Source organism: Drosophila yakuba, chromosome X (genome assembly GCF_016746365.2).
Source record: "Drosophila yakuba strain Tai18E2 chromosome X, Prin_Dyak_Tai18E2_2.1, whole genome shotgun sequence".
Taxonomy (NCBI): domain Eukaryota; kingdom Metazoa; phylum Arthropoda; class Insecta; order Diptera; family Drosophilidae; genus Drosophila; species Drosophila yakuba.
The window spans coordinates 4,698,145-4,715,004 of NC_052526.2; the positions used below are offsets into that span (position 1 = coordinate 4,698,145).

General features: G+C 40.9%; 1 protein-coding gene across 8 annotated transcripts in view; it reads left to right on the forward strand.

Annotated features, from left to right (window-relative positions):
- The window catches only part of LOC6524286 (mediator of RNA polymerase II transcription subunit 15), a 41,539-nt gene that overhangs the window by 4,897 nt on the left and 19,782 nt on the right, over window positions 1-16,860 (forward strand). For 2 of the 8 annotated variants that reach the window (XM_002100112.3, XM_015190098.2), the window contains exon 1: window positions 194-16,755. The exons of 1 other annotated variant lie outside the window; for it this stretch is intronic. In XM_002100112.3, the coding sequence (XP_002100148.2) occupies window positions 16,627-16,755 (129 nt within the window). In that variant the 5' untranslated portion in view covers window positions 194-16,626. Of the gene's footprint in view, window positions 1-187; window positions 16,756-16,860 lie in introns of those variants that run through there. 5 more of the 8 variants (XM_015190099.2, XM_039374190.1, XM_039374186.1 and 2 more) reach the window with 4 other exon arrangements.

Below are 16,860 nucleotides of genomic sequence, written 5' to 3' on the forward strand. Positions count from 1 at the left end.
TTTCCATTTCCGTTTCCGTCCCGCTATTTCCTCTTTTTATCGTTATGTGATTTAAGTGGCAGCGTTTTACTCGTTGCCCCATTCACTTATTGCAATTTGAGTGAAGGATGTGTTTGTTAAATACATGCACCTTTGTTTAAGGCAATAATATCTTGAAGTTTTCAGCAATCAATGCCACTTTCCTCCTGCAAGAGCCCGGATCCCCCAGAAATCTGGGTAAACGGATTTCCAACTCATACGCTATTCCGCGAAATTGAGATGCCCAACAATCTTGCCCAGGATTTCCTTCCATTCAGAATGCCGCAACGAGGTTTCCCCTGAATCTTCCTACGCCGATTGACCCACAAAAGGGGCTTAACAATTTTTCTGAAAACAGAAAATCAACAAAACATGGCATTGGCCAAAGTTCGGGAAACAATGGGTGGAAGAATGGGGGATTCACAGATGGGGGATATGTACACATCACATGGCCATAAAGCATGAAAGCCTCTTTCAGTTCAGTTGTTTGCCTGCCTTTTTGGGGCGTTTTTGGCGATAAAACGATCAATCTGATTGAAGTTTATTAGGAGACCATCGTTCGTGATACGGATTCTAATTGAATGGTTGAACTGATTATGGAAAACATTTATATTAGGAAGTGACTCATTCGCAGCTCAGTCGATAATGCGTTTATCTTTACTTACTGCACGTTCGATACGTTGAGTTTCGGATGGGAGAAGTATGAAAACCGCTGCCAATTCAACAAATTTACAATTCACATTGAAAGTGCTTTGGAGAAAAATCAACAAAGAGCGTGCACTCAAATTTCATTCGGTCATAAAGTCAATAAACAACTTGGACTTAAGTTTTTCTCATCTGCATTGCCTGCCCGAAATGAAAACTTTAAGAACTAGTTTAAAGGAGTTTCAAAGAAGGCAAAAAACTGCTGTGTTTATTTTTTCTTTTTTTTTTGTTTGTGGCAGCTGTGCAATCGCATTAAAAGTCTTCGCCCACTGGTAAAATGAAAAATTGCTAACATTCGCATATGAAAAAGTACGCGAGACTTGCTGAATTTTCAGTTGTTTACACGTAAAGAATTGTATCAGTTTTCCTTTTCAATCCGCTCAGACTAACTAGTACCTTTAATGAAGATAATTTAATACAAAGCGTGTTATAATAATGTGAATATAAAGAAGAAAGACGTACAGCATTTACAGGGCATTAGGATGATGAAAACAAATCCAAATTTTCTTTTTTTTCCCTCGTGTATTTACACAAAAAAGTGTATTGTTTTTGCACATGTGTGACTACACCTCACTCCGTATCTGTCTTGCGTTTGAAAATTCAACTTGACGCTTCTCTTTGGCCCTGTAAAATGTCGAAAAGTTGGGTGTTGGTAAAAAAATATGGGAGCCGCCGGGAGGAACATATGTGTTTTATATGCTAATGCGTTTAAAATCATTCAAATCGTCTGTGTATCATATACCGCACACGAATATAAGCTGGAAACTTTTCCAACTGCCGCAGTCCCCTGGAAAAATGTGCAAATGGCAGTCAAATTTGGTCTTTGTCCTTGTCGCCGAGTGTGCGTATAAATATTTATGCTTCGCACTGTATTACTCCATAAACAAGTGTGCGATTTTCAAGACAAATAAACATCGTCATACAAATCTGTGCGTATAAATGCCGAATCCACAATGCAGGCAGGACAAATGAAAATTCCAATATCGTTTTGAGCCCACCTGTTTACGATTCGCTAGGGAATTTTGCAAAATTGGTTTACCTGGAAAGAAAAATGTAAACTCTTGCCGACAGATAAGCTAGAAATGTACGATAATTTTGTTTAAGAAATATTTAAATCTCATTCGCAGTCTGCACGAAATAAGGACACTCTGTGCAAGTTCATTAGAACCAACGACCAACAGAAACCGCTTTCTGAAAAACATTTCGTTCGAATAGCCGAGTAAAGTGAAATAAGATAAATGAGCCAATTTGACTTGGCGTGCGTGTCCCGGCCACAATAACAAAATACCAAATGCCAGAACCACCCATAAGCCACCCGGCGAACCCCGAGCACCCCGAGAACCACGAGAACCCACACCTGAGCCACACCTGCCGCCTAATAGACCAATCCATATGCAGCCAAGTCAAGCGTCGAAAAAGGCGGATTCAGTTTGTCAATCACAGCGCGAAAAGCGAATTTTCGACTCGGATTTATTTATTTATTTTTATTTTATTCCTTGCGTTCGGTCGTGTGCCCCTGGGAATCTTCAAATTGGTATTTTGGTGTAATAATTGATTTTGAAGAAATGATCGAAAGAGATTATACCCTCCTTTGGATAAGAGCCTCCTGGCATCTACATATGTACATACGTATGTCTGCACGGGGAAAAATGCAGAAGATTGAGGCTTACAGCATCATTAAGTTGGTATCTGTACGCACTTCGCCTTCTTAACTTTGAATTTCTTAACTTACATTTTTCTCGTTTTACTTTAATGTCTGTTGAAATCAATCATTTCCTAAAGCTTTTGGTGTAGTTTCTATAGATTTCCTAATTTGTTATTGTGGTAATTATTTACCGTCGGACTAGCTGTATCCTTAATTCAACGATTGTGTTTGCTGTTGTTATTTTGGGGACCTCTGCAGTCCCATTTTTGGCACAGGATTTTGTGAAGCGTGTATTCAGCTTGTTGTTATTTGCCTGTCAGTCGAGGAAGCGCGTTCATGTGTGCTGTTACAGAGAGTTTTCCACCAGGCTTTACCATTTTCCACGGCTATTTTCCACCTAGCGTCGTCTGCAGAAATATAAAAAAATCAAGTAATGCAGAAAAAATGCAACTGAACTCAACTCGAATCGAGTCGAGTCGACTCAAAAAGCCATTAAGGCGTCGAAGTCAATGTACTCCAACGTGGGGCCAGGTTTTCCATCAGAGGCCAAGTGGCCATGAGGGCTTCCCACGGGGGCAGATTGAAAAGTGCCTGGATATTTATTGACATTTAAATAGACTAGCCGGCAGGTACGGGTATGTGCTATAAAATTGAGAGATTCCCAGCAAGTTTTGCCTTCTTTCCGCCGCTCCCTGTTCTCTATTGATCTTATATTTATGGATTAATCAATCATAAAATTAAGCCCCGGGCCTGTTGAAGGTACTTACCCGCTGTAACCATTTCGGCCATTTCACTGCCCTCGTTGTTCATAATTAATCGGTAGCCAACAGAGCGTATACTTAATAGGCTCAATCAACACGCATTTCGATTTCTGCCGCCTGCTGATACAATTGAAAATGCCATTGCTGATCGGCGATAAGAGCGTTCGGCAAGCAGCGCTTAAATTAAACCCACTTAAATCCAACGCCCCCGCATTGTCAAACTAATTATGAAGGACTCGGTCCTTCTGCTTCCAAGTAACTTTGTTTCCCCATTACCGAATCTTGGAGCTCCCGTGAAGCGAAAACCCTTGGGAAGATGGCTTCAATCAGCATTTCCCCACTGCGGGAAAACTACTTCTCAATTGTGATGTTCGGTTTTTGTTATAGACCTTGGACTTGGACATGTACTTGAATGGTCGGCCATAAGTCAATCGCAATATATTCTCATTTTAGGGACTACTTTGGAATTTAATTGTTGTGTATAGTTGGGGAAAAGTCTTAAAAGCATAATCCCTCAACTAGCAGTGTACGTGGAACCACTCGAGCGTTTCGATGAGGCCTTTGTTGTGCATTGTATGTATATCTTATCTTTTGGCAGCCAGGCAGGCATTTTATCTAAACCAGAAACTCGAGTGCCCAGAGCCAGTGTGGGGTTGATGTCCATGGGTTGTGCAGATGAGGGGATGTGGCGATGTGGGTGACACATGTAACCTCTGCACGGACTCGAACGCCAGGTTTTAGTTGCCGGAAACACAACAAAACCCGCGCAACTCGAGAGGAAAATGGAGTACTGAGTGCGAGGAAGGGGTTTTCGGTTAGCCCCCGAGTTAAGTGGCTTCCAGCTGGGGGATAAAGTGGTTGTAGGGCCAATATTTGCTCCGGGCAAATATGAATACACGGTTCGACTAATTACGCGCTCGCAGCCCCCCAACAATATATAGTACGAGTAACTAACAAAATTGCATACACAGAAAAAGGGCCCAAAAATATCACAATGACTCATAGAATACGGCGGTATTTGAGCCAGAGAAACAGTCTGTTTGAATTAGGTTGATGGTGAATGTTTCACAGTTGGAATCCGTATTTTTCGTACGCGTGGGTTTAATTTAATAGTTATTCACTGGATACCTGGATACTGGACACTGGGTACTTCTGTGAAAACCATTGCAAATCATCAGTCGGTCCGATTTGCTCTCTGTAATCAACCCTTTGCGAGCTGTCAACATTGGCTGTGAACTCAGTTGATAAATGCCATTTGTGCCTCAATTAAAATCATTTTAACACCTGTTACAGAGATTGGCAATGACATTTCAGCGTGGGATTCACAGTAAATTGAAATATGAATGTGACAGGGAGCGATTTTGCAGGTGCGTGTGCCAAATCGAAGTGCGAAAACGTGTAAGTAAGAAAATGAATTTCCTGTGACAGCAAACTGCAGCGATGTGGAAAATGTGTTCAAAATAATGAAATCCAAATCTCTAATGAAGTGCAAAGCCAAGGTGTCCGGATAGAAATAATTGTCGATGTATTGTGCAAAAGAAAAAAGCTCATGTTGCTGAACATTCGTGGGAGTTTTTATAATTACAAAATGTTTATCTGTCAGTCCCAGGCATTTCCTAGGTCCGACAAACCAGCGCATTCGTTGTTCAATTAAAAATTTCAATTATTACGAAAATAAGTCATTCGTGGCCCAAATTACATACATGTGCGTACAGTATCGTTTTATCTGGAAAATTAAAACCAGTTGCATTGCCAACGGACATTTTTGAGTGACAACTTTGGCTAGGCAGGCAACGAAAATGTGATTAAAATCTTTGTTTCTCCTATTGTATACATTGCTGATTTCGGTATTATTCACGGCCGGTCTTTTGTTTACTGTGCTTACACCAAATCCGCCTCGCATTTTCGAATTGGCAGGACTCACCGAATTTTAATAGAGGCCTATTCAAATTCCACCGGCCACCTGTCTGCTGTTTACAATTTCGCCCGCGGTGGTGGCAGGCTTCACAAAAGCGTCTAAACTAATCAACAGGAGCAGTTTGGTGTTCTGTTTGGTGCCCTGCCGCCTGAAATAAGTATGAAAGTGGGTGCATAAATTGCGAACAAAATGAAAAGGCTGCTTTCACATTATCTTTTCTTTGCTGCTAAGCTCCTCACTTGGGACTCCATTTCTCTCAATTTCTCTCCATTTCTCACCATTTCTTCATTTGCAGCTTCATTTCATTCAAGCCACCTTGCACACACATACACACACACACGGGCAATATCGATTTAATGTAATTAAGGTAAAGCAGCACTATAATAAAAATGTGTCGCCGGCAGCACGCACCCAGATACATCAGCCGCCATACTTAACCGTCTTGTTCACGTCTTCCACGTCCTCGTCGCCGTGCGGCAGCCGAATAAAAATCAATAATTAAAGTTACTTCCTCGCAGCTGTTGATATTGTGACGAGCTTAGTCCTTAAAGTCGAATCGAAGAGAAAACTGAGAGTTGGATAGAGGGGGCAACCCTAGCTCGAACCGATTACAACGATAACATTTTGTAATGACAGTTTTTGTACGTGCAATTGTACAGTTGTCCCAAAACAGATAGGTTATCAAAGAAAATTCAGTTATGGTGAAAAAAAGATTCTATAGGTGTATTATAATGCGCTTATAGTAGTTTTCGCTAGAAACTAACACCGTTTAATTTTTTTCTGTTGGTTTAACTAATAATGCATTCATGCCTTAAATTCGCAAGAAAATCGTTCGCTCGTCGCTTACCGCATACATGTTTTCCACATTGCAGACTTGCAAATGTAAATTGTCAAAGTACAAGCCACTTAACTCGGCATGAAGACTTGCACTTGTGGTTGGTTGGCAACAATACTTCCCTGTCTTGCAATGTGGTATTGTAAATTGGTAAATGTCTCGTCAAGGGTTTTGACGGAGACTTCCTGCTCATATTCAGGTTGTTCTGTTAAGTGCGGATATATGTTTTGGCCAGATAAGCAAACCCAAGTAGGCTGGGCGATTGCCAGATGACCAACAGCAGAGCGCAATAAATCATAATTCGTTAATCTCACTAGTCCTTCAATATCCAATCCATGCGATTTAAAGCCACTGTGCTCGCTCTCTAACCAAAAAAGAGAAAAAAATATTACAAAAAAAAAAGAAAACCCCGTAGGCGTCGCATTGGGGTAGTTTAATAGTGATTAATGATCCAAATTTTTGACAGGGACAGCTGGAGCGAGTGAAAAACATGCTAAAATAAAAGTGTAATAATGTTTAATGTGTGTCATGCTAAGTAATAATACAAAATCATTTTGCGGCCCGAAAACAACCAATCAAAACGAGGACTAATGGTCTCATATCTGCGATACATATTTTGCCCCCTATATGTACATACTCTCATTTGAGCTAACAAACGTGTGCAGGCTATCTCCGTTGTTAGTTACAAGAAATACGTAACTTTTAATTTAAACGGAGACTTTGGGGCTTCCGAAATTTAATATTGGATGTTCGTTGGAATATTAATTAAAGTGCATTTGAACTATACCCTGAAAATTTTCTACCCTTTGGGAAACTGTAGAAGTTTTTTGATAATTGAAGACCCTCCATGTTGTTTGTATCTGTTTCTCTGTGCCGCAATTTATATGTGTGTGTGTATGCAGTTGGTGGACCCTCAAGGGCTGGATCATTTGCATGAACCGTATCCGGCTGCTCTCGTTGGTCCTTCTGGATTTTGCCAGTGTCAGTGTCCCGGGCTCAACGTACTGCACACTACTACTACAGACAGCCATCTGCCGCATCCTTGGTTTCGTCCCGGCAATGGTGGGACACAATGTTGAGCACCTGGAGGCGCATTGCGGCTAAGTTGATTCCAAGGAGCGAGGCTTTGTAGCCTCATTCCCGTTCCTCTTTCGCCAACCCTCCGCTTCCATTTCCCATTTCCCCGCTCGAAAGAAAAGCGTCCAGGCGAGCTGTCGGCATCGTTCGTCCTCCATCTTCTACACCAAAGAAAACCCATTTTTTAAAAGCTCAGTTTAAGTTGTTCAAATAATTTTTTTTAAGTTTCTATTGCGGCAAGCGATTGGACTTTACAAGTCCAGAAATGCATTTCGCAATCTACTGAGGTTGTTAATTTATTTTTCCGACTTTTCCTGATGCAAATGCATTTTCACAGATATGGTTTTTTTTTTTTAGTGCACTCTTGGGAAATGTGCACGAAATTGTTGCGTGCAATAAAAGTAAACCGGGAGTCGGAGCTAAAATGCAACGTGGCTGATGTTGCTGGTATTTAAATGTCGTTGAGGTGGGTGGCTGTGGGTGGTGACTGCGGCAAGTGGGCAGAGAAGGTGGGTGGCAAATTGTACAAATGAAGTGGCACGCCAGCCTGACAGTCGCTTGAAATGTTTTACCTACCAACTGCAGTCCTCTGGTCTCCCAAAAATCTCCCCCGCAGTTGGCACTTCAACTGGTGCACTTCATTATGTGAAATTAATTTTAATTAAAAATATATCAAGCCTTCGAAGTGAGCGCGGCGGGCTTAGAAATTCAATATATTTTACACCTGTACCAATCCATGACACTTTAGTAGTTGAAAAAGATTCCTTCCATTTTAAAATCCTCCTTTTCGTTCTACAAGTTCATGTGTACCCATTTCAAGCTTGTTTTGCGGCGGGATCGCATGCACTCAGCTTCCATGAAAAGCTAGTAACTGCGTAGATATTATAAATAGATAAAACTATCCGTAATATTTGGGACATCTATTGGCGCTTTTTTGCCGATTGCGAATAAATAAAATTCCCCCTTCTGCATAGAAATTGGCGGCGGGAACGTCGCGATAATGATCCGGCCAGCAAGTTGACAGTGATGAAGCCCTCGGGTGACAGGTTTTGGCTTTTGGCTGGGGCGCCAATGGCCTGGCAGATGGCTGACAACTGATTACACACCCCACTCGTCAACTGTTGGGCGGATAGAAGTACCGCAGAGGGTATATATAGTATATATGTATATCCAGCCCGATTCCCAATCCCGTTCCCATTCCCAGCCCGATTGTAGGGAATACGAAATGCACGGGGATAAATTTTGCAATCAACACTTTGGTTGGCTTTTGTGTTCGCCGTCGCTCTTTTGGATTATTCAATGTGCTTGGCAGTCAATCAACCGTGTCTCGAATGCATTAAGATTGGTGAAAGGAGGAAGATTTCCCCGGCGAACTGCTATACATTGCAATCTGATCCAGTCGGTCAGTTCGTCCGTGATTTATCGGAATGGGGCTCCCCGATTCCATTGTTGCCCGACTCTGCACTGTACTCTGCTCGTTACCCATGGTTCTTTTGTCTTCCGGCCTTTATCTGCTCAAACTACAACGCTGCTTGGTTACGCGCTGGCATTGTATTTCCTAAATTTGGTTTTGTTTGGACTTGTAGTTCGAGTTTTGGCAACAGGTATTAGTGAAATGCATGCAAACGATGGAATGCGCAATTGCGTATAATTTAATATAGGAATAAGGATACCAGAAGTCCACCGCTGCTGTTGCAATTAAAGTTCTGTCCCGTCAACCAATTAACCCCCGCGAAGCCATTGAAGCTGCACGGCAAACTATTTATCATCCCTCGCTGGCTTTTCATACCCCGTCCATGTGTTCAATTACATCCAGAGGCATCTTAATGCGCCCCATCCAACCCGAAGTGTCTGTAGTGGAATCAATTAATATCGGAAATGGGCTCCAATTAGCGTCTGATTAATTGGAATTGAATGGCAGAGTGGAAAGTGATTTCGAGATGCTTCAGTTATAGAGAATATGCACTTCTCAGATGTCGAACTTCTGCGACTTGAAGCCCCTATGGTATTCTTATTTAGCTTGGTATTCTTTAAGGTTAGGGACTTGAATTAGTTAGTTTCACAAACTAAAAACGGTCAAGAACCTCATACATACAGCCGTGGACGTATAAATAGCACAAAATGAAGTTCATCTTTCGGAATAGTTTTTTTAAATAACAAATATTTCTTGGAAATAAAACAGCTTTCGTTCTTCATAGCTTAGCTTATAAACTAATAAATTAATTAATCAAAATGAATAAATGTTAAAAAAAAAAAGATGTGGAAATTAAAAAACTAAAAAACAACGAAAAATGCGTGGTCACAGAAATAGCACAATTTCAAAATATCTTAAATTAATCATAAAAAATAAGTTTAAAAGTTATTAATGTATAGCAAATTTAATATTTGGTTGAGTATCCATGATTTTCGATGACTGCGTTACATCTTCGACCCATACTCTCCACAAGCTTCTGACATCTCTCCTTTGGAATGGAGTTCTAGGCTTCTTGGACACCTTTCCACAAATCGTCAAGATTCGAAAATTTTTTTTTTGGATATCATAACCTTGACATCATTCCATAGATTTTCTATAGGATTTAGGTCAGGGCTTTGAGCCGGCCGTTCCTGAACTTGGATGGATTCGTCCTTCAACCACTTTTCAACGACACGAGATGTGTGCTTTGGGTCGTTGTCGTGCTGGAATGTCCATTTCAGAGGCATGTTCTCAAACGTAAATGGTTCCATTTGATTTTTGAGAATGTCCACATACATAAAGCGATTCATTACGCCATTCATCCGGTAAAGCGGACCCACACCACGCCAGGAAAATGCACCCCAGCACATAATGGAACCGGCACCGTGCTTAACAGTCTTCATGGTGTACCTGGGGTTAAGAGCTTGGCCTTTTGGACGACGAACAAATGTTTTCCCATCGGGTCCTATTTTATTAATTTTTGTTTCATCGCTCCAAAGGATGTTTTTCCAAAAACTCAGGTCCTTATCCCGGTGGGCCCGTGCGAAACTTAATCGTTGCGATATGTTGCGTTTTGACAGGAGCGGCTTTTTTCTGCTGATGCGTCCAAAGAGGGAAGCTTCATTTAGTCTTCTTGCCACTAATTTCCTCGATACATTTGTGCCACATTCTTTATTTATTTCCTCCATAATTTCGCGGGAGGACTTGAAAGGATCCGCCTTGCTCTTCCATACTATGAGCATATCTGTACGCGGATCAGTTTTTCGTGGCTTTGGTTTGCGTTTTTTTTGATTGGTCAAATATGCTGTGTTTTCTTTTGCTACCTTCAGTGCATTATATAGCATTTTCCTCGAACATTTCATTATTTCGGCAATTTCAGCAGGTGTATTGCCAGATTCAGTTAGGTTGAATATCATCCTCCTTTCTTCAACTAAACAATGCTTTCCTCGACCCATTTTTTTAACTTTTGTATTAAATTACAATAATTTGTTGACGAAATTTTTTAAATAACGAAAAAAAACTTAGGAAAACCACTTTTTACACGGAATTTGCTGTAAGTTCTTTAAAGTGTGCTATTTCTGTGACCACGCTAAATAGTCGCTCGCGAACAAAAATTAAGCATAAGGCAGAAGAAAAAAATGATAACGGTAAATTTTTGGGTTGTACGTCATGTAGAAGAGAGCAATAGTCGATTCACATCAAAATTTTTGGAATCGAAAGCCAAATACTTTTGAAATAATCGATCTAAAGTTACTGTTCTGATGTGTGCTATTTATACGTCCACGGCTGTATGTATGTGGGCCAATACTCTACCAGATTCGAATGACTGATGCACTTCCGGTTAAAGCTATGGCCGTTGTGCTTCTATTTATAATTCCGTTGACCCCTTTTGAAGCTGTCGGCACAATACATCGTGTTGGTCACCAGAGGAGGCAATAATAGAGCCGTAAAACGGAGGAATCCATAAATAAATGCAAGTAGCAATGCAAAGTAGCAACTTCCTGGCACATCGGTTGCATTATGGTTTAATTTGCCAATTTATTTGCCCTGTTTTTACATTTCTGAAAGTCTCATTATAATGGTCTCTATTTGATTTATTGCATTCGATAACGGGAATTCGGTGCCGCTTTTTGTTTATCCATTGTTGAAGTGCCATTGAAGGCATTGTTGGCTATTTCGCACAATGGAGAATGGAATTGTAAAGTTGCAAGCAGAGTTGTAAATTGCAATAAGTAAGAAATTAAATATTTTTGTTAATAAAAACCCCTGAATGAGCTTTTCAATTATTGCACATAGTAAAATTTAAAAATGGCCGTAAAAAAAATTATATAAACGTCATTTGGTCAGAGTCAACATTATGCTCGAGCACATGGTCAGTTATTAAAAACTCATTTGATTTCGGTTATGTGCACAAAAAGACCTGAGTCTTTGACACAATTTCCATACCATTGGACTGGGGCAACTCAATATGTCCTGAAAACACATATTTGTTTTAAATGACTTTCCAAGCTGCCCACTTGACATTGAGACCGTTCGCAGACTGTTTATTTACTCATCTCGATTTCTGGGCACCAAAAGTTAACCTACGCTTATGCATTTGCCTTAGCTCAAATCTCAAATGTTTTGGCATAAAAGGTTCGTTGATTGCCCAGTTGGCTGCAGGCCAGTGCTGCCTACCGAGCATCTGGATTATGTGGGTGGGTTAAGGATACGGAGTCCTGAATATGAACCGAGAAATCAGTGGAAGGTGAAAGCCAAAGTTTCACTGCCCGGTGGCTGTTGTCATAAAACTTTATCCCTGTCATTACAAACGCCTTAACAGCTAGATCAACATGCCGCAAGTGGCCTTCTCTCTGGATAAATATCCAGCTTCCAGCTCTTTGTCCCAATTCAATGACGAGCAAATGTAAAGGGAGAAAACAAATTTATAAAAAAGCTCAAGCGTGCAAGGCAGCACTCTAAGAAACGCAATAGTTTATATGGCTTTCAAGTGATCTTAAGTTATATGATTTACAAAGCCGGAACTAAAGTAGATGAAATATTGTTAGTTATGATAATTTCTTCCTTGGAATTTAAAAGGATCAATGATGTTTCCTGAAGTAATCTGTACTTGAACTTGTTCCAAGAATTTGTACAAAGGATAAATTTCTTTGCAAAACTTGATTGATGCGTTGGACACGCACAAACTTATTCGATTTTTCCTTGTGTATCTCGATTCCCTGGGAAAATGGTGCGTAGTGCCCCTTGCTGCTTTTCTGTTATTCTTTTCTCCTCCATATTTTTTGCCTGTTTTTCCTTTTTAATGGGAGATGTGAAAAGGCAAAGGGGAAGAGGTTTATCTTAAACATTTATAAGGTTCTGGCTCCTGCTGTCCGCTCCCATTGGTCCATTCATTCATTTCATTCATTCCGATTGAGCCCATTCATTTTCCTTACACTTTCCCTCACTTTCACCCACTCTGCCCACTTTACCGCCATGTGTTGTAGTTGTGCAAATCCAATTTCATGCGCCTTTTTATTTATTTCTGGTTCCTTTTGGCCAGTTTTATGTTTTGTGTTAGTTTGTTGCCCAGCGCAACGTCCAACGTCCAATGTCCACGTGCCACTCCACGTCCAGTTGCCCTTTTTTTTTTGTATCATTCCCTCCACTCGAAGACGTTTCTTTGCGACCTCTCGATTTTGGGTCGGCTAGGTATAAATTATCGGCCTCCGATGGGATCGTTCCTTCATGGAATTCGGATACTGTCGCGACCTATGCAAACAATCAGCGGAAGAGTTTCGATTCCGAAAATTAGAGGTGTAAGTGGGTTGGGGTTTGGGTTGCTACAAAAGTCAAGCGATCTCTATTGTGAAACCCTGCAAATTTATGCAACATTAAAGGTTTTTTTTTTTACTTTATTTCAATGCATATAAATACTGAATCCAACGTTTGGAAATAATTATTTTAACTTCTCATCCAAACACGGCTTTTTTGTTTGATTAAAAATGAAACTCGAATCGATTGTCAGTGCACGAGTTTAAAAATGAAAAGTTGACAATCCTCTAGTGTTGTGTTGTGTATACACACTCACAGTGTCCAAGTGCTGGGAAATGGTTGGTATTCGGAAGGGAAGATTGGAAAAAAGGTTGTTTATTTGCCACTAGAATTGATTGACAAACCGTGAAATTATTTAGGGATATGAATATTTAAGCAGCTGCAGTTGAATGTGTCAGTGAACCGCTGGCTTTTCACTGGCCGTTTTCATAGAATAAAACGTCAATAGTATATTTTAACATTAAGGCAGTTGCTTAACCTGTTTCGTTAGCATTTTTATATCAATATGATGATATGATGATGATGATTTTTGGGGCAGTTCAAAGTAATGCTGCACTCGCATTGACCTTAGATACAGGTCCCTAGCTAACCGCAACAACCTAGTTTCATTCAGGGCTGCTACTTAACCTCCAGAAAGCGGCGGCTGCAACATCTTCTTGGCCCCACCTATGCCATCGTTTCATATTACTGCCCTTGCTCTAGGAGCCCTCAATTGGTTCGCTTCTCACGCTGTTTCCTCCAGATTCTAAAGATTCCCCCTCTCGTCCCCTTTGCCCACATTTTGACCCCATTTCGCCCCTTTCTCTTTGGCCGCAGGATGTGGTTCATTTGCCGTTTCGTAGCATACCTATTTGGGCAGGCCATAAATTCACACAAATACTCGTATGCATGCAACTGGGGTTCAGCGAATGTAATATAAATCTACTCTGTTTCGCTGTATTCTGGCTATTGTATATTCAACATTAATTGAACCTCAGGAAACTATGTATCTCACAACCAGAATCTTAAGTAAGCATCGAGTGTATTTAATGAGGACTTGTAATGAGTACTAGCTTTTTATGCTTTTGTTGCGTTTATACTTTTTACAACAGTTTCAATTCAGATTTCGGTGCCATGCGTCTCTAATATTGTAACCGCGACTGTGCGCCTAACCAAAATGATGGATAGGCGAGAAAGGGGAGTGCAATTTGCTACTGAAATTGGGGACGTTGCCTTTTTGGCTCGATAAACTCTCTTGTAGCTATGTTCTTGCGCCTTCAACTTCACGTTCACTTAATATATTGTACATATGTACGAGTATATGACTGAATAAACCATAAGACAGAGAATAATATGTTGCTGCCAGCAGAAATCTCAAATCAGAAGCCTTCTCCTTAGTTTGAGGAAAATTTACAATTTACATACGGTTTGCTAATTAAAGGCTGCAGGGATGTGGAATTCTGGGATATGGATTCTAGGCCACCGAGACAGGATGGCACTGCATTTGAGGTATGCTCATATTTTTTGAAACGCTGTCCTTGTTTTCGACAATCATTTGAGGACACTAAACGCTTTTGCGAAATCCTAGACTATACCCTTATTACATTTTTTTCTACACAACAAAGAATTATTTAAATAACCATGGGTATAATAATATATCCACATATCCACATTCATATGCACTACATGTTTTATTCCAGGCGTTATTCGTTAAGAAGTTTGCAATTTTCGAGAGATATCTAAGAAAATGCATTGAAGATGGGCGACTTTTCTCGAGGTGCACCCACCTACACTCCCCCAAGAGCCATTCACTGTGTCCGCAGCTTTTTAATAAGCCCGACGCGAGAGTCTGGGCCAGGTTCCCACTTGACATGGTTGAGCTGGGGACTTGACGAAAGAGGCTAACTTTTTTCTCGTTGTTTTACAGCCCAGTAAAGCGAAAAAAAAAACAAAAAATAAAAAAAACCGAAAACAAAAAACAAAAAAGGTAGGGAAATGGGGGCTGCTTTGCTTCCGCTGACGCCTCGCAAATTGCCGAAGGGAGGTTCTTTTGGGGGACTTCTGAGCCCCTGCCCAATAAAAACTTTTCCCACTGCAAATTGGCAGCAAATTCGAGATGCAGTGGAAAATTAGAGGGCATTATGGTTATTCGTTATTACAACTCGACAGCGGTTAGATCAAACGCTTTCGTAAAGCGGATTAGGTTGGGATTAGGTTAGGAAATCCCCTCATTAGGAGAGCGCATACTTTTCTACTCGAACTCGAAATAATTTAGCTTCCCGCTTTTGCACATAACAAATCTTAGTAATGCGCTGATGATAATCTAAATTATTTACTCAAATGTTAGCCCTTCCTTCTAGACAAATAGTTGGGTCAAAAGAATGTGGATATTTAAGGATTTAAATTTAAACATGCCACTCATTTGCTGACACTGCACTTTTCCAAGTGTGTTTGCATTTGAGCCAAGTAACTTGTTGGTTTGCAATTAATTGTTTTCCGCGACCAATGACCTCTTCGTGGCAGCGAATCTTGGGCTTGGCACTCCAGTCTAGACTGCACTGGCCACGCCCATAGCGCCAGCGAAGCATAATGTCACGCCCTGAAAACTAAGGCAACTTGTTGAGTCAGTCGATGTGCAATTGAATCGAGGAACTAACTCAATGCCGCTATATAGCAGTGAAACTAACAAAGAGTTTAAATTTGGGTTTGGCCCTCGTTTCTACTTTTCAACACTGGGTAATTCGAAGGCGCGTTGGAGTGTGCTAAACGAATTTTGCCAAAGTTTCAAAGTGACAATGTTTTTGTTTCTTTTTTTTGTGGGACGCACATCTGCACCTCATTTACATGGCCGACGGGGGGGTTTTGTTTTTTTGTTAGACAGAAGTGGCGGTGGGTTTAGTCCATTTGCAGTGCATAAAAGTTGAATAAGTTCTTTGGCGTCCAGTCCGAAAAAAAACCGCCATTAAATAACTTTTTGTCCCATGCTTTTTCGTGGAGTTCTCGAGATGGGGGTATATATATATATCTGTTCCGGGGTGTATATATTATGTATACACATATTGGAGTGACACCTCCAACGTCAACAACTTAAACATCAGTTTTGCGGGACGGGGTGGTCTGATAACTTTTCAAATTTAGCCGCTTGGAAAAAGGAGTGTGAAGAGGCCGCGGAGAAAAAGCCCGAGATGAAGTGGAAGTTGAATGGGAGTTGGCGGTGTGGGGGTGTGGATGTGGCGGCGAAGGGGTGCCCAAAAAGTATGCTAAGTATTTCTACGGGTGGTGGGACTTCCACCCTGTTCACCACCCACCCACTTACCCTTGAGTTGCGCTTGAAAGACGTTCGCTTTCAATTAAGGTTCAACCGCTGAGAAAACTTGTGTATTGGCCTTAATCTAAATCTTGAAGTCCCTATAAATGGTATGGATTGTGACTGCTGCATGAATGTTTATACAAAAGGAACTGAATTTTACTTATGCGAACGCTGAAAGCTGTAATCTGAAAACTGAAAGCTGCGAGGATTAACAGTATAGGCGGCATATTTCCATTTGAAAAGGAACAATTTTAAGCTGCAAATTCAAAAGAAAACCTCTATTCGCAGGAGGAAGCAAGGTAGACATTTTCTAAGGTTTCAGAGATCTGCGGAATTAATAAAGTTTTAAATTAACATATATTTTATTTATTTTAAGTTGTTTCCGCACGTCCAATACCTGTCGCTTTCGCTGTCCCACTCTAACCTTGATGCCTGTTCTCTTCTTGCATGTTACTTGGTTTGCGATGACGATGGATCAAAAAAAAAAAAAAGTTGTTCATAAAAGAAAAAATTAAAAAAAGAAAGAGAGAGAGAGAGAGAGAGAGAGAGAGAGATAGAGAGAGTGAGAAGAAGATATATAGAAGAATATTAAGAAGAGTTGTACACGCGACATGGATACCAAGTTGGAGGCGCGTGGCCAGTTTCCGGCCTCGTTTCCGGACACTTTCAAGAACTTCTTTGCCATGATGAACGAAGACGAGGATCATGTGGGGCTGTTTGCCAATCTGCTGGAGGATAAGGTAGCCCACGACCCCGGTCCACGCCTTGTTCGACGACTCTTCGACGGCTCGCATCCTCGCACAACAGTTGCACATTAATCATTTCCCTTTCCCTCTTTTCGTTGC